Raw genomic sequence first — 26,536 nt, forward strand, 5'->3', positions numbered from 1 at the left:
TGGGGTTATATGGGGTTATATGGGGGGATATGGGGGGAGATATGGGGTCTCTATGGGGGGATATGGGGTTATATGGGGTTATATGGGGGGATATGGGGTTATATGGGGGGATATGGGGGTATATGGGGTTATATGGGGGGATATGGGGTCCCTATGGGTCCTATGGGGTCCCTATGGGGGGATATGGGGTCTCTATGGGGGGATATGGGGTTATATGGGGTTATATGGGGGATATGGGGTTATATGGGGTTATATGGGGTATATGGGGGAATATGGGGGGATATGGGGTCCTTATGGGTCCTATGAGGTCCCTATGGGGGGATATGGGGTCTCTATGGGGTTATATGGGGTTATATGGGGTTATGTGGGATATATGGGGTTATATTGGGTTATATGGGATATATGGGATATATGGGGTTATATGGGATTATATGGGGTTATACGGGGTTATATGGGATATATGGGATATATGGGGTTATATGGGATTATATGGGGTTATATGGGATGTATGGGTTATATGGGGTTATATGGGGGGATATGGGGTTATATGGGATGTATGGGATATATGGGGATCTATGGGGGGATATGGGATATATGAGGTTATATGGGGTTGTATGGGGGGATATGGGATATATGGGGTTATATGGGATATAGGGGGGTATATGGGGTTATATGGGTTTATATGGGGTTATATGGGGTATATGAGATATATGGGGTTATATGGGGTTATATGGGATTATATGGGATATATGGGGTTATATGGGGTTATATGGGGTTATATGGGATATATGGGGTTATATGGGGTTATATGGGGGGATATGGGGTTATATGGGGTTATATGGGGTTATATGGGGGGATATGGTGTTATATGGGGGTATATGGGGTTATATAGGGTCTATAGGGTCCCTATGGTTCTCTATGGGGCGCTATAGGGTGACTCCCCCCCCCAGACCCCCACTCGTTCGATACCCCCGAGGATGTGGCCACGTCCTTTATGGCCTCACTCAGCCAGAGCGTGGAGAGAGCCGACACCGACCGCGGTATGGGGTGATATGGGGCGATATGGGGTGATATGGGGTCCCTATGTGTCCTTATAGGTCCCTATGGGTCCCTGTGTGTCCCTATGGGGTCCCTATGGGGCCGATATGGGGTCCCTATTAGTCCCTATTCGCTCCTATGTGTCCCTATGTGTCCCTATGGGTATCTATGTGTCCCTATGGGTCTCTATGGGGTCCCTATGTGTCTCTATGTATCCCTATGGGTCCCTATAGGTCCCTATGGGGTGCTATGGGGTCTCTATGGGGTCTCTATGGGGCGCTATGGGGTCCCTATTAGTCCCTATAGGTTCCTATGTGTCCCTATGTATCCCTATGTGTCTCTATGGGTCCCTATGGGTCTCTATGTGTCCCTATGGGTCTCTATGGGTCTCTATAGGTCTCTATGGGGTCTCTATGGGGCGCTATGGGGTCCCTATTAGTCCCTATAGGTCCCTATGTGTCCCTATGTGTCCCTATGTATCCCTATGTATCTCTATGGGTCCCTATGTGTCCCTATGGGTCTCTATGTGTCCCTATGGGTCCCTATGTGTCCCTATGGGTCCCAATGCGTCTCTAGGGGGTCCCTATGTGTCTCTATGTATCCCTATGGGTCCCTATAGGTCCCTATGGGGTGCTATGGGGTCCCTATGGGGTCCCTATGGGTCCCTATGTGTCTCTATGTGTCCCTATGTGTCCCTATGGGTCCCTATGGGTCCCTATGGGTCCCTATGGGTCTCTATGGGGTCTCTATGGGTCCCTATGTGTTCCTATGTGTCCCTATTAGTCCCTATGTGTCCCTATGGGTCCCTATGTGTCCCTATGTGTCCCTATTAGTCCCTATTAGTCCCTATGTGTCCCTATGTGTCCCTATGGGTCTCTATGGGTCCCTATTAGTCCCTATGTGTCCCTATGTGTCTCTATGGGGTCCCTATGGGTCCCTATGGGGTGCTATGGGGTCTCTATGGGGCACTGTGGGGTCCCTGTGGGTCCCTATGGGGTGCTATGGGTTCCCTATGGGGTTCCTATGTGTCCCTATGTGTCCCTATGGGTCCCTATGTGTCCCTATGGGTCCCTATGGGTCCCTATGTGTCCCTATGGGGTCTCTATGGGGCGCTATGGGGTCCCTATTAGTCCCTATGTGTCCCTATGTGTCCCTATGGGTCCCTATGGGGCGCTATGGGGTCCCTATGTGTCCCTATTGGTTCCTATGTGTCCCTATGGGGTCCCTATGTGTCCCTATTGGTTCCTATGTGTCCCTATTAGTCCCTATGTGTCCCTATTATTCATTATGTATCCCTATGTGTCCCTATGGGGTCTCTATGGGGCGCTATGGGGTCCCTATTAGTCCCTATGTGTCCCTATGTGTCCCTATGGTTCCCTATGGGGTGCTATGGGGTTTCTATGGGGCACTGTGGGGTCCCTATGGTTCCCTATGGGGTGCTATGGGGTCTCTATGGGACGCTATGGGGTCCCTATGGTTCCCTATGGGGTGCAATGGGGTCCCTATGGGGTCCCTATGTGTCCCTATTAGTCCCTATAGGTCCCTATTGGTTCCTATTATTCCCTATGTATCCCTATGGGGTTGGGTTTGGCGCCCCCTGCAGGTCAGACTGAGAAGCGCAGGATCCGCGTGGACGGTTCGGCCGCAATGAACGTGTTCCTGGTTCTGGACGCGTCCCAAAGTATCGGGTCCAAAGGGTTCCGAGAGTCCAGGAGCGCCCTGCAGCAGCTGGTCGAGAAGGTGGGGGCCCTATGGGTCCCTATGGGTCTCTATGGGTCCCTATGGGGTCCCTATGGGTCCCTATGGGTCCCTATGGGGTGATATGGGGGTGATATGGGGGGATGTGGGGTGATACTGGGGGGATATGGGGTCCCTATGGGTCTCTATGGGGTCCCTATGGGTCTCTATGGGTCCCTATGGGTCTCTATGGGGTTTCTAGGGGTCTCTATGGGGGGGATATGGGGGGATATGGGGTCCATATGGGTCCATATGGGGTATATGGGGGGATATGGGGTCCCTATGTGGGGATATGGGTCTCTATGGGTCCCTATGGGTCTCTATGGGGTCCCTATGGGGTCATATGGGGTCCCTATGGGGTCCCTATGGGGGGATATGGGGAGATATGGGGTCCCTATGGGGTGATATGGGGGGTATCGGGTCCAAATGGTTCCGAGAGTCCAGGAGCGCCCTGCAGCAGCTGGTCGAGAAGGTGGGGGCTCTATGGGTCCCTATGGGTCCCTATGGGGTCATATGGGGTCCCTATGGGTCCCTATGGGGTGGTATGGGGGGGATATGGGGTTCCTATGGGTCACTGTGGGTCCCTATGGGTCCCTATGGGGTCATATGGGGTCATATGGGGTCCCTATGGGGTCCCTATGGAGGGATATGGGGTCCCTATGGGTCCCTATGGGGTCCCTGTGGAGTCATATGGGGTCCCTATGGGTCCCTATGGATCCCTATGGGGTCATATGGGGTCCCTATGGGGTCCCTATGGGGTCTCATTGGGTCTCTATGGGTCCCTATGGGGTGGTATGGGGGGGATATGGGGTCCATATGGGTCCCTATGGGTCCCTATGGGTCCCTATGGGGTGATATGGGGTGATATGGGGGGGATATGGGGGTATATGGGGTCCCTATGGGGTGATATGGGGGGTATCGGGTCCAAAGGGTTCCGAGAGTCCAGGAGCGCCCTGCAGCAGCTGGTCGAGAAGGTGGGGGGGGATATGGGGTGATATGCGGTCCCTATGGGGTCCCTATGGGTCTCTATGGGGTCCCTATGGGGGGATATGAGGTGATATGGTGTCCCTATGGGTCTCTATGGGTCTCTATGGGGTCATATGGGGTCCCTATGGGTCCCTATGGGGGGATATGGGGTCCCTATGTGTCCCTATGGGTCCCTATGGGGTCATATGGGGTCTCTATGGGGTCCCTATGGGGTCATATGGGGTCCCTATGGGGGGATATGGGTCTCTATGGGGTGATATGGGGTGATATAGGGTGTATCGGGTCCAAAGGGTTCCGAGAGTCCAGGAGCGCCCTGCAGCAGCTGGTCGAGAAGGTGGGGGCCCTATGGGTCCCTATGGGTCCCTATGGGTCCCTATGGGGTCATATGGGGGATATAGGGTCCCTATGGGTCCCTATGGGGGGATATGGGTTCCTATGGGGGGATATGGGATGATATGGGGGGATATGGGGTGATATGGGGGGATATGGGGTCCCTATGGGGTTATATGGGGGCCCTGTGGGGGGATATGGGGTGATATGGGGGGTATCGGGTCCAAAGGGTTCCGAGAGTCCAGGAGCGCCCTGCAGCAGCTGGTCGAGAAGGTGGGGGGGGATATGGGGGGATATGGGGGGATATGGGTCTCTATGGGTCCCTATGGGGTCATATGGGGGATATAGGGTCCCTATGGGTCCCTATGGGGGGATATGGGTTCCTATGGGGGGATATGGGATGATATGGGGGGATATGGGGTGATATGGGGGGATATGGGGTCCCTATGGGGGGATATGGGTCTCTATGGGGTGATATGGGGTGATATAGGGTGTATCGGGTCCAAAGGGTTCCGAGAGTCCAGGAGCGCCCTGCAGCAGCTGGTCGAGAAGGTGGGGGCCCTATGGGTCCCTATGGGTCTCTATGGGTCCCTATGGGTCCCTATGAGGTCATATGGGGTCCCTGTGAGTCTGTATGGGGTCCCTGTGTGTCCCTATGGGTCTCTATGGGTCCCTATGGGTCTCTATGGGTCCCTATGGGGTCATATGGGGTCCCTATGGGTCTCTATGGGTCCCTATGGGGTGATATGGGGGGATATGGGGTGATATGGGGGGGATATGGGGGGATATGGGGTCCCTATGGGGTGATATGGGGGGTATCGGGTCCAAAGGGTTCCGAGAGTCCAGGAGCGCCCTGCAGCAGCTGGTCGAGAAGGTGGGGGGGGATATGGGTCCCTATGGGGGGATATGGGGGGGTATGGGGTCTCTATGGGTCTCTATGGGTCCCTATGGGTCTCTATGGGGGTATATGGGGTCCCTATGGGGTGATATGGGGGGGATATGGGGGTATATGGGGTCCTTATGGGGGGATATGGGGAGATATGGGGTCCCTATGGGTCTCTATGGGGTCTCAGTGGGTCTCTATGGGTCCCTATGGATCCCTATGGGGTGATATAGGGGGTATCGGGTCCAAAGGGTTCCGAGAGTCCAGGAGCGCCCTGCAGCAGCTGGTCGAGAAGGTGGGGGGGGATATGGGTCCCTATGGGTCCCTATGGGTCTCTATTGGGTCCCTATGGGGTGATATGGGGGGATGTGAGGTGATACTGGGGGGATATGGGGTCCCTATGGGTCTCTATGGGGTCTCTATGGGTCCCTATGGGTCTCTATGGGGTCTCTAGGGGTCTCTATGGGGGGGATATGGGGGGATATGGGGTCCATATGGGTCCATATGGGGTATATGGGGGGATATTGGGGGATATGGGGTCCCTATGAGTCTCTATGGGGTCATATGGGGGGATATGGGGTCTATATGTGGGGATATGGGTCCCTATGGGTCCTTATGGGGTCCCTATGGGTCTCTACGGGGTGATATGGGGTCCCTGTGGGGTATCAATGGGTCTCTATGGGGTGATATGAGGGGATATTGGGGGATATGGGGTCCCTATGGGGTGATATGGGGTTATATGGGGTGATATGGGGTTATATGGGGAGATATGGGGTTATTAGGGAGGATATGGGGTTCCTATGGGATGATATGGGGTTCCTATGGGTCCCTATGGGGGGATATGGGGTATATGAGGTCCCTATGGGTCTCTATGGGGTCCCTATGAGTCCCTATGGGTCTCTATGTGTTCCTATGGGTCCCATTGCATCCCAATGGGGCAGTGACCCCCCTATATCTCTTCCTGCCCCACAGATCGCCAGCTATGGGGTGGACCCCCACTATGGGATCATCACCTTCGGGACCGAGGCCCACGTGGTTCTCAGCCCCACAGATCCACAGGCGGCCGATGGGGCTCATGTGGGGCAGCTGCTGGAGGACCTCAGCTTCGACTGTGGGTCCCTATGGGGCGCTATGGGGTCGCTATGGGTCCCTATGGGTCTCTATAGTGCGCTATGGGGTCCTATGGGGTGCTATGGGGCACTATGGGGTCCCTATGGGGCGCTATGGGGCACCATGGGGTGTCTATGGGGTCTCTGTGGGGCGCTGTGGGGTCTCTATAGGTCCCTATGGGGTGCTATGGGGTATTATGGGATGCTATGGGGTCTCTATGGGTCCCTATAGGGCGCTATGGGGTCTCTATGGGTCCCTATGGATCCCTATGGGGTCTCTATGGGGTCTCTATGGGTCCCTGTGGATCCCTGTGGGTCTCTATGGGTCCCTATGGGGCTCTGTGGGGTCTCTATGGGTCCCTATGGGGCACTAAGGGGTCTCTGTGGGTCTCTATGGGGCACTATGGGGTCTCTGTGGGGCGCTATGGGGTCTCTATGGGTCCCTATGGATCTCTATGGGGTCTCTATGGGTCTCTATGGGGTCTCTATGTGTCCCTATGTGTCCCTATGGGTCCCTATGGGTCTCTATGGGGTCTCTATGGGTCTCTATGTGTCCCTATGGGTCCCTATGGGTCCCTATGGGTCTCTATGGGGTCTCTATGGGTCTCTATGTGTCCCTATGGGTCCAATGACTCCCTATGGGTCCCTATGTCCCTCTATGTGTCTCTATGGGTCCCTATGGGTCTCTATGGGGTCTCTATGGGTCTCTATGTGTCCCTATGGGTCCAATGACTCCCTATGGGTCCCTATGTCCCTCTATGTGTCTCTATGGGTCCCTATGGGTCTCTATGGGGTCTCTATGGGTCTCTATGTGTCCCTATGGGTCCAATGACTCCCTATGGGGACCCTATGTCCCTCTATGTATCTCTATGTATCCCTATGGGTCTCTATGGGGTTCCTATTCATCTCTATGGGGTCTCTATGTCCCTCTATGGGTCCCTATGGGTCTCTATGGGTCGCTATGGGTCCCAGCCCCCTTTCTGCCCCATAGCTCACGGTTCCAAGCCCGGTACGAACCCTCACGCCGCTCTCCATTCCATCTATCCCTATGGGTCCCTATGTATCCCTATGGGTCCCTATGGGTCCCTATGGGTCCCTATGGGTCTCTATGGGTCCCTATGGGTCTTTATGGGTCTCTATGGGTCGCTATGGGTCCCAGCCCCCTTTCTGCCCCATAGCTCACGGTTCCAAGCCGGGTACCAACCCCCACGCCGCTCTCCATTCTATCTATCCCTATGGGTCCCTATGGGTCCCAATGTATCCCTATGGCTCTCTATGGGTCCCTATGGGTCTCTATGGGTCGCTATGGGTCCCAGCCCCCTTTCTGCCCCATAGCTCATGGTTCCAAGCCTGGTACGAACCCTCACGCCGCTCTCCATTCCATCTATCCCTATGGGTCTCTATGTGTCTCTATGTGTCCCTATGGGGTCTCTATGGGTCGCTATGGGTCCCAGCCCCCTTTCTGCCCCATAGCGCACGGTTCCAAGCCCGGTACGAACCCTCACGCCGCTCTCCATTCTATCTATCCCTATGGGTCTCTATGTGTCCCTATGGGTCCCTATGGGTCCCTATGGCTCTCTATGGGTCCCTATGGGTCCCAATGTCCCTCTATGGGTCGCTATGGGTCCCAGCCCCCTTTCTGCCCCACAGCTCACGGTTCCAAGCCCGGTACGAACCCTCACGCCGCTCTCCATTCTATCTATCCCTATGGGTCCCTATGTATCCCTATGGGTCCCTATGGGTCTCTATGGGTCTCTATGGGTCCCTATGGGTCTTTATGGGTCTCTATGGGTCGCTATGGGTCCCAGCCCCCTTTCTGCCCCATAGCTCACGGTTCCAAGCCGGGTACAAACCCTCACGCCGCTCTCCATTCCATCTATCCCTATGGGTCCCTATGGGTCTCTATGGGTCCCTATGGGTCTCTATGGGTCGCTATGGGGTCTCTATGTCCCTCTATGGGTCCCTATGGGTCTGTATGTCCCTCTATGGGTCCCAGCCCCCTTTCTGCCCCATAGCTCACGGTTCCAAGCCCGGTACCAACCCCCACGCCGCTCTCCGTGCCGTGTATTCGCTGCTGGTCCAACAGGAACGAATGGAAGAAATGAAGGGGATGAGACCCCCCCCCGTCACCAACAGCACCCGGCACGTCATCCTCATCTTCACTGATGGTAAATGGGACCCCATATAACCCTATAGACCCCTATAGACCCCCATAGATCCCTATAGACCCCCATTGATCCCTATAGACCCCTATAGACCCCCATAGATCCCTATAGACCCCCATAGACCCCCATAGATCCCTATAGACCCCATATAACCCTATAGACCCCTATAGACCCCCATAGATCCCTGTAGACCCCATATAACCCTATAGACCCCTATAGACCCCCATAGATCCCTATAGACCCCCATAGATCCCTATAGACCCCCATAGACCCCCATAGATCCCTATAGACCCCATATAACCCTATAGACCCCTATAGACCCCCATATAACCCTATAGACCCCATATAGACCCCATAGATCCCTATAGACCCCATATAACCCTATAGACCCCCTTAGATCCCTGTAGACCCCCATAGATCCCTATAAACCCCATATAGCCCTATAGACCCCATATAACCCTATAGACCCCCATAAACCCCCATAGATCCCTATAGACCCCATATAACCCCATATAACCCCATATAACCCTATAACCACCCCATAACCCCCCCCGTCACCAACAGCACCCGGCACGTCATCCTCATCTTCACTGACGGTACATGGGACCCCATAGATCCCATATAGACCCCATAGATCCCATATAGACCCCATAGATCCCTATAGAGCCCATATAACCCTATAGACCCCATATAGCCCTATAGACCCCCATAGATCCCATATAGACCCCATATAGCCCTATAGACCCCATATAGCCCTATAGACCCCCATAGACCCCCATAGATCCCTATAGACCCCCATAGATCCCTATAGACCCCCATAGACCCCCATAGATCCCTATAGACCCCCATAGATCCCATAGACCCCATATAACCCCGTAGACCCCATATAACCCTATAGACCCCCATAGATCCCTATAGACCCCATATAACCCTATAGACCCCCATAGACCCCATAGACCCCCATAGATCCCTATAGACCCCCATAGATCCCTATAGACCCCCATTACCCCCCATAGACCCCCATAGACCCCCCATAGACCCCCCCATAGATCCCCATAAACTCCATAGACCCCATATAACCCCCTATAATCCTATAACCCCCCCCATAACCCTATATGACCCTATATAACCCTATCTGACCCTATATAACCCTATATAACCCTATATGACCCTATATGCCCCCATAACCCTATATGACTCTATATGCCCCCATAACCCTATATGACCCTATATGCCCCCATAACCCTATATGACTCTATATGCCCCCATAACCCTATATGACCCTATATGCCCCCATAACCCTATATGACCCTATATGACCCCATAACCCTCTATGCCCCCATAACCCTATATGACCCTATATAACCCTATAACCCTATAATCTGACCCCATAGGCCGTATCAATATGGGGGGGTCTCCCCTCCCGACCCTATAACCCCCCATAACCCTATATGACCCTATATGCCCCCATAACCCTATATAACCCTATATGACCCTATATAACCTTATCTGACCCTATATAACCCTATATGCCCCCATAACCCTATATAACCCTATATGACCCTATATGACCCTATATAACCCTATATGCCCCCATAGGCCGTATCAATATGGGGGGGTCTCCCCTCCTGACCCTATAACCCCCCCCATAACCCTATATGACCCTATATAACCCTATAACCCTATATGACCCCATAACCCTATATGACCCTATCTGACCCCATAACCCTATATGACCCTATATAACCCTATATGCCCCCATAACCCTATCTGACCCTATATAACCCTATAACCCTATATGACCCTATATAACCCTATATAACCCTATATGCCCCCATAGGCCGTATCAATATGGGGGGGTCTCCCCTCCCGACCCTATAACCCCCCATAACCCTATATGACCCTATCTGACCCCATAACCCTATATGACCCTATATGCCCCCATAACCCTATATGACCCTATATGCCCCCATAACCCTATATGACCCTATCTGACCCTATATGCCCCCATAGGCCGTATCAATATGGGGGGGTCTCCCCTCCTGACCCTATAACCCCCCCCATAACCCTATCTGACCCTATATAACCCTATCTGACCCTATATGACCCTATACGACCCTATATAACCCTATCTGACCCTATATAACCCTATATAACCCTATATGCCCCCATAGGCTGTATCAATATGGGGGGGTCTCCCCTCCTGACCCTATAACCCCCCCCATAACCCTATATGACCCTATATAACCCTATAACCCTATATGACCCCATAACCCTATATGACCCTATCTGACCCCATAACCCTATATGACCCTATATAACCCTATATGCCCCCATAACCCTATCTGACCCTATATAACCCTATAACCCTATATGACCCTATATGACCCTATATAACCCTATATGACCCTATATAACCCTATATGACCCTATATAACCCTATATAACCCTATGTGACCCTATATAACCCTATATGACCCTATATGACCCTATATAACCCTATGTGACCCTATATAACCCTATATAACCCTATCTGACCCTATATAACCCTATATAACCCTATATAACCCTATATGACCCTATATAACCCTATCTGACCCTATATAACCCTATATGCCCCCATAACCCTATATAACCCTATACGACCCTATATAACCCTATCTGACCCTATATAACCCTATATAACCCTATCTGACCCTATATAACCCTATCTGACCCTATATAACCCTATCTGACCCTATATGACCCTATATAACCCTATCTGACCCTATATAACCCTATCTGACCCTATATGCCCCCATAGGCCGTATCAATATGGGGGGGTCTCCGCTCCCCCCCATCAGGAAGATCCGGGAGCTGCTCAGCATCGGCCGCGACCCCATTAACGACAGGGAGGATTTCCTGGGTGGGGGGCCCTTTAAATTGGGGGGGGGCTTTACATTGGGGGGGTTCTGAATGGTGTCTGGGGGGGTCCTGGGGAGGATATGGGGGGGGGGTTGGGGGTCCTGGGGGGGTCGGAATAGGATTTAGGGGGGTCTGAATGGGGCCTGGGGGGGGTCTTGGGGGTCTTTGGGGGTCCTGGGGGGGTTTTGGGGGGTTTTGGGGGTCTGGGGGGGTCTAAAGGGTCTTGGGGGGGTCCTGGGTGGGGTTTTGGGGGTCCTGGGGGGCTTTGGGGGGTTCTAACTGGGGTCTGGGGGAGTTTTGGGGGTCCTGGGGGGGGGTCTAAATGGGGTTTGGGGAGGTTTAGGGGGGATCTGGGGGGAGTTTGGGGGTCCTGGGGGGGATTTTGGGGGCTTTGGGGGGTCTTGGGGGGTCTTGGGGGTCTAAAGCAATTTGGGGGGGGGTCCTGGGGGGTCTTGGGGGGGTTTTGGGGGTCCTGGGGGGGTCTAAAGGGTCTGGGGGGGTCCTGGGGGGGGTCTGAATGGGGTTTGGGGGGGTCCTGGGGGGGTCCCATGGGGGCTATGGGGGGGGTCTTTGGGGAAGATATGGGGGGGGTTTAAAGGGACTGGGGGGGGGGGGTTGGGGGGGTCTAAATGGGGTCTGGGGGCGTTTGGGATCCTGGGGGGGTCTAAAGGGATCTGGGGGGGTCCTGGGGGGGTCTGAATGGGGTCTGGGGGGGTCTTGGGGGGGATATGGGGGGGGTCTGGGGGTCCTGGGGGGGTTGAATGGGTCTGGGGGGGTCCTGGGGAGGTCCCATGGGGGCTATGGGGGGGTCTTTGGGGAGGATATGGGGGGGGGTTTAAAGGGACTGGGGGGGGGCTTTGGGGGGGTCTAAATGGGGTCTGGGGGGCCGTTTGGGGTCCTGGGGGGGTCTAAAGGGATCTGGGGGGGGTCCTGGGGGGGTCCTAGGTGGGCTATGGGGGGGTCTTGGGGGGGGGGTTGGGGGGGGCTTGGGGGAAGTTCTGGGGGTCTAAATGGGGTCTGGGGGGGTCCTGGGGGGGTTTGGGGGTGTTTAAAGGGTCTGGGGGGGTTTTGGGGGGGGTCCTCGTGGGGGGGGGGTCCTTTAAATTGGGGGTGGGGGTCTCTTATTTAGGGGTGGTCCTTTAAATTGGGGGGGGGTCCCTTTAAATTGGGGGGGGGTCTTTTATATATGGGGGTTCCTTTTAATTGGGGTGGGGGTCTCTTATATGGGGGGGTCCCTTTAAATTGGGGGGGGTCTTTTATATTGGGGGTCCCTTTAAATTGGGGGTGGTCCCTTTAAATTGGGGGGGGTCCCTTTGAATTGGGGGGGGGTCTTTTATATGGGGGGGGTCCGTTAAATTCGGGGGGGTCCCTTTAAATTGGGGGGGGGTCTCATGTATAGGGGGGGTCCCTTTAATTTGGGGGGTGTCCCTTTAAATAGGGGGTGGTCCCTTTAATTTGGGGAGGGGTCTCAAACCGCCCCCCCCCCCTCCATTCAGACATCTACGTGTTCGGGGTGGGGGAGCTGTCCGACCACGCGGTGCTGAACTCGATGGCGTCTCACAAGGACGGCGAGAAACACGTGTGGATATTGAAGGAGCTGGACGACCTGCACAGCGCCTTCCACGCCATGATAGGTCCCAAAAATGGCTCTTTTTAACCCAAAAATATGGCCTGAAATCGACATAATTCAGCCCAAAAATCGGCCCGAAAATCAGCCCGAAAATTGGACCCAAAATGCCCCAAAAAAGCCCCAAAAATCGGCTCTGAAATGACCCAAATCAGCCCCAAAATGGGTCCCGAACTATGGGTCTCTATGGGTCTCTATGGGTCTCTATGGGTCTCTATGGGTCCCTATGGGTCTCTATGGGTCCCTATGGGTCTCTATGGGTCTCTATGGGTCTCTATGTGTCCCTATGGGTCCCTATGGGTCTCTATGTGTCCCTATGGGTCTCTATGGGTCTCTATGTGTCCCTATGGCTCTCTATGGGTCTCTATGGGTCCCTATGGCTCTCTATGGGTCCCTATGGGTCTCTATGGGTCTCTATGGGTCCCTATGGGTCTCTATGGGTCTCTATGGGTCCCTATGGGTCCCTATGGGTCTCTATGGGGTCCCTATGGGTCCCTATGGGTCTCTATGGGTCCCTATGGGTCCCTATGGGTCTCTATGGGGTCCCTATGGGTCCCTATGGGTCTCTATGGGTCCCTATGGGTCTCTATGGGGTCTCTATGTGTCCCTATGGGTCTCTATGTGTCCCTATGGGTCCCTATGGGTCTCTATGGGTCTCTATGGGCCTCTATGGGGTCTCTATGGGTCCCTATGGGTCCCTATGGGTCTCTAAGTGTCTCTATGGGGTCTCTATGGGTCTCTATGGGTCTCTATGGGTCTCTATGGGGTCTCTATGGGTCCCTATGGGTCCCTATGGGTCTCTGTGTATCTCTATGGGTCCCTATGAGTCTCTATGGGTCCCTATGGGTCTCTATGGGTCCCTATGGGTCTCTATGGGTCTCTATGGGTCCCTATGGGTCCCTATGGGTCTCTATGGGTCCCTATGGGTCCCTATGGGTCTCTATGGGTCCCTATGGGTCCCTATGGGTCTCTATGGGGTCTCTATGGGTCCCTATGGGTCTCTATGGGGTCTCTATGTGTCCCTATGTGTCTCTATGGGTCTCTATGTGTCCCTATGGGTCTCTATGGGTCTCTATGGGTCCCTATGGGTCCCTATGGGTCTCTGTGTATCTCTATGGGTCCCTATGGGTCTCTATGGGTCCCTATGTGTCTCTGTGGGTCACTATGGGTCTCTATGGGTCTCTATGGGTCCCTATGGGTCTCTATGGGTCTCTATGTGTCCCTATGGGTCCCTATGGGTCTCTATGGGTCCCTATGGGTCTCTGTGGGGTCTCTATGGGTCTCTATGGGTCTCTATGGGGTCTCTATGGGTCCCTGTGGGTCCCTATGGGTCCCTATGGGTCTCTATGGGTCCCTATGGGTCTCTATGGGGTCCCTATGGGTCCCTATGGGTCTCTGTGTATCTCTGTGGGTCCCTATGAGTCTCTATGGGTCTCTATGGGTCCCTATGGGTCTCTATGGGTCCCTATGTGTCCCTATGGGTCCCTATGTGTCCCTATGGGTCCCTGTATGTCCCTATATGTCCCTATATGTCCCTATGGGGTCCCTGTATGTCCCTATATGTCCCTATGGGGTCCCTATATGTCCCTATGTGTCCCTATGGGATCCCTATATGTCCCTATATGTCCCTATGTGTCCCTATATGTCCCTATGGGTCTCTATGGGTCCCTATGGGGTCCCTATATGTCCCTATATGTCCCTATGGGTTCCTATGGGTCTCTATGTGTCCCTATGGGTCCCTATGGGTCTCTATGGGTCCCTATGGGTCTCTATGGGGTCTCTATGTGTCCCTATGTGTCCCTATGGGGTCCCTATGTGTCCCAATGGGTCTCTATGGGGTCTCTATGTGTCCCTATGTGTCCCTATGGGGTCCCTATGTGTCCCTATGGGTCTCTATGGGGTCCATATATGTCCCTATGTGTCCCTATATGTCCCTATAGATGAAGGTGCGGCCGCGGGTCTTTGTGGGATCGCCCACGAGGGGAAAAGCGCCACCCAGCGACAGAGGAACCCGTGGGGGGGCAGCGTCAGCGTCACGGTATGGGGTGATATAGGGTTATATAGGGGGTATATGGGGTGATATGGGGTTATATGGGGTTATATAGGGGATATATAGGGGATATATGGGGTTATATGGGGTTATATGGGGTTATATGGGGTTATATGGGGGGATATGGGGTTATATGGGGTTATATGGGGTGATATGGGGTTATATGGGGTTATATAGGGGATATATGGGGTGATATGGGGTTATATAGGGGATTCTATAGGGGATATATGGGGTTATATGGGGTTATATGGGGGGATATGGGGTTATATGGGGATATATGGGGTTATATAGGGGGATATGGGGTTATATAGGGGATATATGGGGTGATATGGGGTTATATGGGGTTATATGGGATTATATGGGGGGATATGGGGTTATATAGGGGATATATGGGGTTATATGGGGTTATATGGGTCTCTATGTGTTTCTATGGGGTTTCTATGGGGTTCTATGGGGCAGAGACCCGAGCTGGGCCGTGAGCACTGCGCCGTGTCCAGCTGTGATCTATGGGGTTCTATGGGTCCCTATGGGTCTCTATGGGATTTATATGGGATTCTATGGGTCCCTATGGGTCCCTATGGGTCTCTATGGGTCCCTATGGGTCTCTATGGGGTTTATATGGGTCTCTATGGGGTTTCTATGGGGTTCTATGGGGCAGAGACCCGAGCTGGGCCGTGAGCACTGCGCCGTGTCCAGCTGTGATCTATGGGGTTCTATGGGTCCCTATGGGTCTCTATGGGATTTATATGGGATTCTATGGGTCCCTATGGGTCTCTATGGGTCCCTATGGGTCTCTATGGGTCCCTATGGGTCTCTATGGGATTCTATGGGGTTTCTATGGGGTTCTATGGGGCAGAGACCGGAGCTGGGCCGTGAGCACTGCGCCGTGTCCAGCTGTGATCTATGGGGTTCTATGGGTCCCTATGGGTCTCTATGGGATTTATATGGGATTCTATGGGTCCCTATGGGTCTCTATGGGTCCCTATGGGTCTCTATGGGTCCCTATGGGTCTCTATGGGGTTTATATGGGTCTCTATGGGGTTTCTATGGGGTTCTATGGGGCAGAGACCCGAGCTGGGCCGTGAGCACTGCGCTGTGTCCAGCTGTGATCTATGGGGTTCTATGGGTCCCTATGGGTCTCTATGGGATTTATATGGGATTCTATGGGTCCCTATGTGTCCCTATGGGTCTCTATGGGTCTCTATGGGGTTTATATGGGTCTCTATGGGGTTTCTATGGGGTTCTATGGGGCAGAGACCGGAGCTGGGCCGTGAGCACTGCGCCGTGTCCAGCTGTGATCTATGGGGTTCTATGGGATTCTATGGGGTTATATGGGTCTCTATGGGATTCTATGGGGTTATATGGGATTCTATGGGTCCCTATGGGTCCCTATGGGTCTCTATGGGGTTTCTATGGGGTTCTATGGGGCAGAGACCCGAGCTGGGCCGTGAGCACTGCGCCGTGTCCAGCTGTGATCTATGGGGTTCTATGGGATTCTATGGGTCCCTATGGGTCCCTATGGGTCTCTATGTGTCCCTATGGGTCTCTATGGGGTTTATATGGGTCTCTATGGGGTTCTATGGGGCAGAGACCCGAGCTGGGCCGTGAGCACTGCGCCGTGTCCAGCTGTGATCTATGGGGTTCTATGTGGTTCTATGGGGTTATATGGGATTTATATGGGATCCTATGGGGTTATATGGGATTCTATGGGTCCCTATGTGTCCCTATGGGTCCCTATGTGTTTCTATGGGGTTTCTATGGGGTTCTATGGGGCAGAGACCCGAGCTGGGCCGTGAGCACTGTGCCGTGTCCAGCTGTGATCTATGGGGTTCTATGGGATTATATGGGTCTCTTTAGGTCTCTATGGGGTTCTGTGGGATTCTATGGGTCCCTATGGGTCCCTATGGGTCCCTATGTGTCCCTATGGGTCTCTATGGGGTTTATATGGGATTCTATGGGATTCTATGGGGTTTCTATGGGGTTCTATGGGGCAGAGACCCGAGCTGGGCCGTGAGCACTGCGCCGTGTCCGTTGTGTCCCGTTACTTCGTGCTGACGGCGGCTCATTGCTTCCGGGGTGAGGACAGACCGGAATGGGTCACCGTCAGCGTAGGTAATTAACAGTAATTAATTAATTAATGGGGTAATTAATTAATGGGGGGGTTGATTAATAAGGCGGGGGGTGGGGCTAACTGATAGGGGGGGGGATATTGTGGAGGGGGTGGTTATTTAGTGGGTTAATTGGGGGTAATTAATGGGGGTTATTAATTAGGAGTCATTAATTAGGGTTCATTAATTAATTACAAGGGGTGTTAATTAATAAGGGGGTCAGTTAGGGGCTTAATGGGGTAATTAATGGGGGATTAATGAATGGGGGGGTAATGAATGGGGGTTTCTTAATGGGGGGGTAATTAATAGGGGGTTATTAATTAAGGGTTGTTAATTGGGGGTTAATTAATAAGGGGTGGTTAATTAGTTAATTAACGGGGGGTTAATTAATAAGGGGGGTTAATTAAGGGTTTTAATGGGTTGTTAATGGGGTAATTAATGGTTGGTAGTTAATGGGGGGTTATTAATTAGGAGTTGTTAATTAGGGGTCATTAATTAATTTGGGGGATTAATTAATAAGGGGGGATAATTAAGGGGTTAATGGGGTCCATTTGGGTCCATTTAGGTCCATTTTGGGCCCATTTAGGTCCATATAGGGTCCATATAGGGCCCATTTAGGCCCATTAAGGTCCATTTAGGTCCATACAGGATCCATATAGGGCCCATTTAGGTCCATATAGGGTCCATTTAGGTCCATTTAGGTCCATATAGGGCCATTTTGGGTCCATTTAGGGCAATTTAGGGTCAATTTAGGGCCATTTTGGGTCATTTTGGGTCCATTTTGGGCCCATTTAGGTCCATATAGGGTCCATATAGGGCCCATTTAGGTCCATATAGGGTCCATTTAGGTCCATATAGGATCCATATAGGGTCCATTTAGGGCCATTTTGGACCCATTTAGGTCCATTTAGGTCCATTTAGGTCCATATAGGGTCCATATAGGGCCCATTTAGGTCCATATAGGGTCCATTTAGGTCCATATAGGGCCCATTTAGGTCCATATAGGGTCCATTTAGGTCCATATAGGGTCCATTTAGGTCCATATAGGATCCATATAGGGTCCATTTAGGGCCATTTTGGACCCATTTAGGCCCATTTAGGTCCATTTAGGTCCATATAGGGCCCATTTAGGTCCATATAGGGTCCATATAGGGCCCATTTAGGTCCATATAGGGTCCATTTAGGGCCATTTTGGACCCATTTAGGCCCATTTAGGTCCATTTAGGTCCATATAGGGTCCATATAGGGTCCATTTAGGGTCCATATAGGGCCCATTTAGGTCCATATAGGGTCCATATAGGGTCCATTTAGGTCCATATAGGGTCCATTTAGGTCCATATAGGGTCCATATAGGGCCCATTTAGGTCCATATAGGGTCCATTTGGGTCCATTTAGGTCCATATAGGGCCCATTTTGGTCCATATAGGGTCCATATAGGGCCCATTTAGGTCCATATAGGATCCATATAGGGTCCATTTAGGGCCATTTTGGACCCATTTAGGTCCATTTAGGTCCATATAGGGCCCATTTAGGTCCATATAGGGTCCATTTAGGTCCATATAGGGTCCATATAGGGCCCATTTAGGTCCATATAGGGCCCATTTAGGTCCATATAGGGTCCATTTAGGTCCATATAGGGCCCATTTAGGTCCATATAGGGTCCATATAGGGCCCATTTAGGCCCATTTAGGTCCATTTAGGTCCATATAGGATCCATATAGGGCCCATTTAGGTCCATATAGGGTCCATTTAGGTCCATTTAGGTCCATATAGGGCCATTTTGGGTCCATTTAGGGCCATTTAGGGTCAATTTAGGGCCATTTTGGGTCCATTTTGGGTCATTTTGGGTCCATTTTGGGCCCATTTAGGTCCATATAGGGTCCATATAGGGCCCATTTAGGTCCATATAGGGTCCATTTAGGTCCATATAGGATCCATATAGGGTCCATTTAGGCCCATTTAGGTCCATTTAGGTCCATATAGGATCCATATAGGGTCCATTTAGGGTCCATATAGGGTCCATTTAGGTCCATATAGGGCCCATTTAGGCCCATATAGGTCCATTTAGGTCCATATAGGGTCCATATAGGGCCCATTTAGGTCCATTTAGGTCCATATAGGGTCCATATAGGGCCCATTTAGGTCCATATAGGGTCCATTTAGGTCCATATAGGATCCATATAGGGCCCATTTAGGTCCATATAGGGTCCATATAGGATCCATATAGGGCCCATTTAGGTCCATTTAGGTCCATATAGGGTCCATTTAGGTCCATATAGGATCCATATAGGGCCCATTTAGGTCCATATAGGGTCCATATAGGATCCATATAGGGCCCATTTAGGTCCATTTAGGTCCATATAGGGTCCATTTAGGGTCCATATAGGATCCATACCCCCCCAGGCTCCCAGGAGCGCCGTGCTGCGGAGCTTCACATCCACCCCCAATACGACTTGGGGGGCAGGAAGGACCGGGGGGTCCCCGAGTTCTATGACTATGACGTGGCCTTGGTGCAGCTCCAGGAGCCCCTACAGCTCTCTGACACCATACGGTACGGGGCTATTATGGGATGGGGGGGTTATAGGGTCTCTATGGGGCAATATGGGGTCCCTATGGGTCTATATGGGGCCCTATGGGTCTCTATCAGGAGTTAACGGGTCTCTGTGGGTCCTTATGGGGTCTCTATGGGTCTCTATGGGTCCTTAAGGGGTTTCTATGAAGTCTCTATGGGACCATAGGGGGTTATGGGGTCTCTATGGGTCCTTATGGGGTCTCTATGGGGCGATATGGGGTCTCTATGGGTCCCTATGGGTGGCCTTGGTGCAGCTCCAGGAGCCCCTACATACGGTAGGGGCTCTCTGACACCATACGGTACGGGGCTATTATGGGATGGGGGGATTATAGGGTCTCTATGGGGCAATATGGGGTCCCTGTGGGTCTCTATGGGTCCCTATGGGTGGCCTTGGTGCAGCTCCAGGAGCCCCTACAGCTCTCTGACACCATACGGTACGGGGCTATTATGGGATGGGGGGGTTATAGGGTCCCTATGGGTCTCTATGGGGCGATATGAGTCCTTATAGGGTTTCTATGGGGCGATATGGGGTCTCTATGGGGCCCTGTGGGGTCCCTATGGGTGTTTATGGGGTATCTATGGGTATCTATGGGGCCTTATGGGTCTCTATCAGTAGTTATGGGGTCTCTATGGGACCCTATGGGGTCTCTATGGGTCCTTAGGGGGTCTGTATGGGGTCTGTATGGGACCATAGGGGGTTACGAGGTCCCTATGGGTCCTTATGGGTCTCTCTAGGTTTCTATGGGCTCTCTATGGGTCCTTATGGGGTCTCTATGGGGCGATATGGGGCCCTATGGGGTCTCTATGGGTCCTTACAGTTTCTCTATGGGTCCTTATGGGGTCTCTATGGGGCAATATGGGGTCCCTATGGGTCCCTATGGGTGGCCTTGGTGCAGCTCCAGGAGCCCCTACAGCTCTCTGACACCATACGGTACGGGGCTATTATGGGATGGGTCTCTTATGGGGTGATATGGGGTCTCTATGGGTCTCTATGGGGTGATATGGGGTCTCTATGGGTCCTTATGGGTCCCTATGGGTCTCTATGGGTCTCTATGGGTCCTTATTGGGTCTCTGTGGGTCCCTATGGGTCTCTATGGGGCCCTATGGGTCTCTATCAGGAGTTATGGGGTCTCTATGGGTCTCTATGGGACCATAGGGGGTATCTATGGGTCCTTATGGGGTCTCTATGGGTCTATATGGGGCACTATGGGTCTCTATCAGGAGTTAAGGGGTCTCTATGGGTCCTTAAGGGGTTTCTATGGGGTCTCTGAGACCATAGGGGGTTATGGGGTCCCTATGGGTCCTTATGGGGTCTCTATGGGTCCTTATGGGGTCTCTATGGGTCCTTATTGGGTTAAAATGGGTCCTTATGGGGTTAAAATGGGTCCTTATGGGGTCTCTGTGGGTCTCTATGGGGTCTATCTGTGTCTCTCTGAGTCCTTATGGGGTCTCTATGGGTCCTTATGGGGTCTCTATGGGTCTCTATGGGTCCTTATGGGGTCAAAATGGGTCCTTATGGGGTCTCTTTGGGGTCTCTATGGGTCCTTATTGGGTCTCTGTGGGTCCTTATGGGGTCTCTATGGGGTCTCTATGGGTCCTTATGGGTCTCTATGGGGTCCCTGTGGGTCCTTATGGGTCTCTTTGGGGTCTCTATGGGTCCCTATGGGGTCTCTATGGGGTCTCTATGGGTCCTTCAGGTGTCTCTCTTGGTCCTTATGGCTCCCTATGGGTCTCTATGGGTCTCTGTGGGTCTCTATGGGTCCTTATGGGGTCTCTATGTGTCTCTATGGGATCTCTGTGGGTCCCAATGTATCTCTATGGGTCTGTGCCCCATAGCCCGCTGTGTCTGCCCTGCACTGAAGTTGCCTCCCGCGCTCTGCGGCTGCCACCGAATCTCAGCACCTGCAGCGAGCACCGTGAGCCCCACATCCTGCCCCATAGAACCCCATGGAACCCTCATATCCCCCCATAGAACCCCATGGAACCCCATAGAGCCCCATAGAACCCCATAGAACCCCATAGAGCCCCATAGAACCCCATAGAACCCCATAGAACCCTCATATCCCCCCATAGAGCCCCATAGAACCCCATAGAACCCCATATCCCCCCATGGAACCCCATAGAACCCCATATCACCCCCATATCCCCCCATAGAACCTCATAGAACCCCATAGAACCCAAATCCACCCCATAGAACCCACCGTGAGCCCCACAACTCCCTGCCCCATAGAACCCCAAATCACCCTCATATCCCCCCATAGAACCCCAAATAGACCCCATAGAACCCCATATCCCCCTCATATCCCCCCATAGAACCCAAATCCACCCCATAGAACCCCATGGAACTCCATATCCCCCCATGGAACCCCATAGAACACCATATAACCCCCATATAACCCCATATAACCCCCATATAACCCCATATAACCCCATATACCCCATATAACCCCATATAACCCCATATAACCCCATATACCCCCATATAACCCCATATAACCCCATATACCCCCATATAACCCCATATAACCCCATATACCCCCATATAACCCCATATAACCCCATATACCCCCATATAACCCCATATAACCCCATATACCCCATATAACCCCATATAACCCCATATACCCCCATATAACCCCATATAACCCCATATACCCCCATATAACCCCATATAACCCCATATACCCCCATATAACCCCATGAACCCCCATGACCCCTTGTGACCCCCCATGACCCCCCATGACCCCATATGACCCCATGACCCCCCTTGACCCCCCTTGACCCTACATGACCCCATGCCCCCATGACCCCATATGACCCCACATGACCCCATGACCCCATATAACCCCACATGACCCCATATGACCCTGTGACCCCATGTGACCCCATGACCCCAATAAAGACCCCATATAACCCCATATCCCCCCATATAACCCTATATAACCCCCTTATAACCACATATCCCCCCCTATAGCCCCCCATGTCCCCCTATATTCCCCCATATCCCCCCATATAACCCCATATGACCCCACATGACCCCATGACCCCCCATAGCCCCCCATGACCCCATATAACCCGATATGACCCCATGAGCCCCATGACCCCATGTGACCCCCATGACCCCATATAACCCCATATAACCCCATATAACCCCCCCATATAACCCCATATAACCCCCATATAACCCCATATAACCCCCCCATATAACCCCATATAACCCCCATATAACCCCATATAACCCCATATAACCCCCATATAACCCCATATAACCCCAATAAAGACCCCATATAACCCCATATAACTCCATATAACCCCATATAACTCCATATAACCCCATATCCCCCCATATAACCCCATGACCCCATATGACCCCATGACCCCATATGACCTCGTGACCCCATATGACCCCATGACCCCATGACCCCACGTGACCCCGTGACCCCCCGTGACCCCAGGCCGTCTCCTGCTGCCCCCATCCAACATCCCGTCGTTCTTTGTGTCCGATCGCGGCCACGAGGGGCTGCAGCGCTACAACATCCTGCTGCGACACGGCGACATGGTGACCTTTCACCCCTGACCCTGTGACCCCTGACCCCGTGACCCCTTATTGACCCCCTGACCCCGTGACCCCTTGCTGACCCCATGACCCCATACTGACCCCATGACCCCATGCTGACCCCATAACCCCCTGACCCCATGACCCCTTGCTGACCCCATGACCCCAAACTGACCTCATGACCCCATACTGACCCCATGACCCCATACTGACCCCATGACCCCATGCTGACCCCATGACCCCATGCTGACCCCATGACCCCATGCTGACCCCATGACCCCTGACCTCATGACCCCAAACTGACCCTATGACCCCTTGCTAACCCCATGAACCCTTGCTGACCCCATGGCCCCAAACTGACCCCATAACCCCCTGACCCCTTGCTGACCTTGTGACCCTTGACCCCGTGACCCATGACCCCATTACCCTTCACTGACCTCATGACCCCATGACCCCATGACCCCAAACTGACCCCATGACCCCATACTGACCCCATGACCCCTTGGTGACCCCAAACTGACCCCATGACCCCATGCTGACCTCATGACCCCTTACTGACCCCATGACCCCTTGGTGACCCCAAACTGACCCCCTGACCCCATGACCCCATGCTGACCCCATGACCCCATTCTGACCCCATGACCCCAAACTGACCCCATGACCCCTTGCTGACCATATGACCCCATGCTGACCCCATGACCCCATGCTGACCCCATGACCCCATACTGACCCCATGACCCCTTGGTGACCCCATGACCCCATGCTGACCCCATGACCCCATGCTGACCTCATGACCCCTTGCTGACCCCATGACCCCCTGACCCCTTGCTGACCCCATGACCCCATGCTGACCCCATGACCCCTTGCTGACCCCATGACCCCATGCTGACCCCATGACCCCATACTGACCCCATGACCCCATGCTGACCCCATGACCCCATACTGACCCCATGACCCCTTGCTGACCCCATGACCCCATGCTGACCCCATGACCCCTTGCTGACCCTATGACCCCAGTGACCCCATGACCCCTTGCTGACCCCATGACCCTTGACCTCTGATGACCCCTGACCCCGTGCCCTTTGACCCCACAGCGCCCTTCCTGTGAGCGTGACGCTCTCCGTGCTCGTCCGTACGAGAACGTGACGGAGCTGAACCACGTCGTCACCAACAGGTTCCTCTGCTCGGGGGGAACCGAGCCCAGCGTCGATAGTAATGCATGTAAAGGTAGGGGGGGCTATGGGGTTATATGGGGCTCTATGGGGCTCTGTGGGGCAGTATAGGGCTCTATGGGGCTGTATGGGGCTGTATGGGGCTGTATGGGGCTGTATGGGGATCTATGGGGATCTATGGGGTCTATGGGGGTCTATGGGGATCTATGGGGGTCTATGGGGTCTATGGGGGTCTATGGGGCTGTATGGGGGTCTATGGGGATCTATGGGGGTCTATGGGGCTGTATGGATCAGTATAGGGCTGTATGGGGATCTATGGGGCTGTATAGACCCAACAGGTTCCTCTGCTCGGGGGGGACAGAGCCCAGCGTCGATAGTAATGCATGTAAAGGTACAGGGGGCTATGGGGATATATGGGGCTCTATGGGCGTCTATGGGGATCTATGGGGGTCTATGGGGGTCTATGGGGCTGTATAGACCCAACAGGTTCCTCTGCTCGGGGGGGACAGAGCCCAGCATCGATAGTAACGCCTGTAAAGGTAGGGGGGGCTATGGGGTTATATGGGGGTCTATGGGGCAGTATAGGGCTGTATGGGGCTCTATGGGGCTGTATGGATCAGTATAGGGCTGTATGGGGCTGTATGGGGATCTATGGGGGGTCTATGGGGCTCTATGGGGCAGTATGGGGCTCTATGGATCAGTATAGGGCTGTATGGGGATCTATGGGGGTCTATAGGGTTATATGGGGTCTATAGGGATCTATGGGGGTTTATGGGGGTCTATAGGGTTATATGGGGTCTATAGGGATCTATGGGGGTTTATGGGGGTCTATAGGGTTATATGGGGTCTATAGGGATCTATGGGGGTCTATAGGGTTATATGGGGTCTATAGGGATCTATGGGGGTCTATAGGGTTATATGGGGTCTATAGGGATCTATGGGGATCTATGGGGGTCTATGGGGCAGTATAGGGCTGTATAGGGCTGTATGGGGCTCTATGGACCAGTACAGATCAGTATGGACAAGTATAGAGCTGTATGGGGCTGTATGGGGCTCTATGGGGTTATATGGGGTCTATGGGGGTCTATGGGGATCTATGGGAGTCTATGGGGCTGTATGGGGCTGTATGGACCAGTAGTGACCAGTTCCCCCCCCCAGGTGACTCCGGTGGTCCCGTCATCGTCACCAGAGGGAAACGATACTTCCAGGTCTGGGGGCAACTGGGGGTAACTGGGAGGGGATGGGGGGCACTGGGATGGGGTTATGGGGCACTGGGAGGGGATGGGGGGCACTGGGAGGGGGTTATGGGGCACTGGGATGGACTGGGAGGGGATGGGGGGGGCACTGGGAGCACTGGGATGGACTGGGTGCCACGTTGCCCCATTGTGACGTCACTGAGACCCCCCACATTGCCCCCATTGTGACGTCACTGAGACCACCCATGTCGCCCCATTGTGACGTCACAGAGACCACCCACGTTGCCCCATTATGACATCACTGAGACCCCTCATGTCGCCCCATTGTGACGTCACTGGGACCACCCACGTTGCCCCATTGTGACGTCACTGAGACCACCCACGTTGCCCCATTATAACGTCACTGGGACCACCCACGTTGCCCCATTGTGACGTCACCGAGACCCCCCCACATTGCCCCATTGTGACGTCACTGAGACCACCCACGTTGCCCCATTGTAACGTCACTGGGACCACCCACATTGCTTCATTGTGACGTCACTGAGACCACCCATGTTGCCCCATTGTGACGTCACAATGCCCTCCCCATTGTCCCGCCCCCCCCCTCCCATTGTGACGTCACTGAGGCCACCCACGTTGCCCCCATTGTGACGTCACTGAGACCACCCACGTTGCCCCATTGTGCTCCATTATGACGTCACTGAGACCCCCCCACATTGCCCCATTATAACGTCACTGGGACCACCCACGTTGCTTCATTATGACGTCACTGGGACCACCCACGTTGCTTCATTATGACGTCACTGGGACCACCCATGTTGCCCCATTATGACGTCACTGAGACCCCCGCACATTGCCCCACTGTGACGTCACTAGGACCACCCACATTGCCCCATTATAACGTCACTGGGACCACCCAAGTTGCTTCATTATGACGTCACTGAGACAGCCCATGTTGCCCCATTATGACATCACTGAGACCCCCGCACATTGCCCCATTGTGACGTCACTGGGACCACCCACGTTGCTTCATTATGACGTCACTGGGACCACCCATGTTGCCCCATTGTGACGTCACAACGCCCTCCGCATTGCCCCGCCC

General features: G+C 53.4%; 1 protein-coding gene across 2 annotated transcripts in view; it reads left to right on the forward strand.

Annotated features, from left to right (window-relative positions):
* The window catches only part of CFB (complement factor B), a 35,191-nt gene that overhangs the window by 7,989 nt on the left and 666 nt on the right, over nt 1-26,536 (forward strand). The window contains exons 5-17 of one of the 2 annotated variants that reach the window (XM_085535059.1): nt 951-1,040; nt 2,642-2,778; nt 5,948-6,086; nt 8,100-8,252; nt 11,053-11,154; nt 12,650-12,787; nt 14,721-14,818; nt 16,825-16,942; nt 19,342-19,489; nt 21,347-21,426; nt 22,966-23,069; nt 24,161-24,293; nt 25,397-25,446. In XM_085535059.1, the coding sequence (XP_085391185.1) occupies nt 951-1,040; nt 2,642-2,778; nt 5,948-6,086; nt 8,100-8,252; nt 11,053-11,154; nt 12,650-12,787; nt 14,721-14,818; nt 16,825-16,942; nt 19,342-19,489; nt 21,347-21,426; nt 22,966-23,069; nt 24,161-24,293; nt 25,397-25,446 (1,490 nt within the window). Of the gene's footprint in view, nt 1-950; nt 1,041-2,641; nt 2,779-5,947; nt 6,087-8,099; nt 8,253-11,052; nt 11,155-12,649; nt 12,788-14,720; nt 14,819-15,895; nt 16,454-16,824; nt 16,943-19,341; nt 19,490-21,346; nt 21,427-22,965; nt 23,070-24,160; nt 24,294-25,396; nt 25,447-26,536 lie in introns of those variants that run through there. The other variant, XM_085535060.1, reaches the window with a different exon arrangement.

This window comes from Coturnix japonica, unplaced genomic scaffold (assembly GCF_054131305.1).
Source record: "Coturnix japonica strain WE unplaced genomic scaffold, WE-NBRP24 Scf107, whole genome shotgun sequence".
In the NCBI taxonomy this organism is placed as follows: domain Eukaryota; kingdom Metazoa; phylum Chordata; class Aves; order Galliformes; family Phasianidae; genus Coturnix; species Coturnix japonica.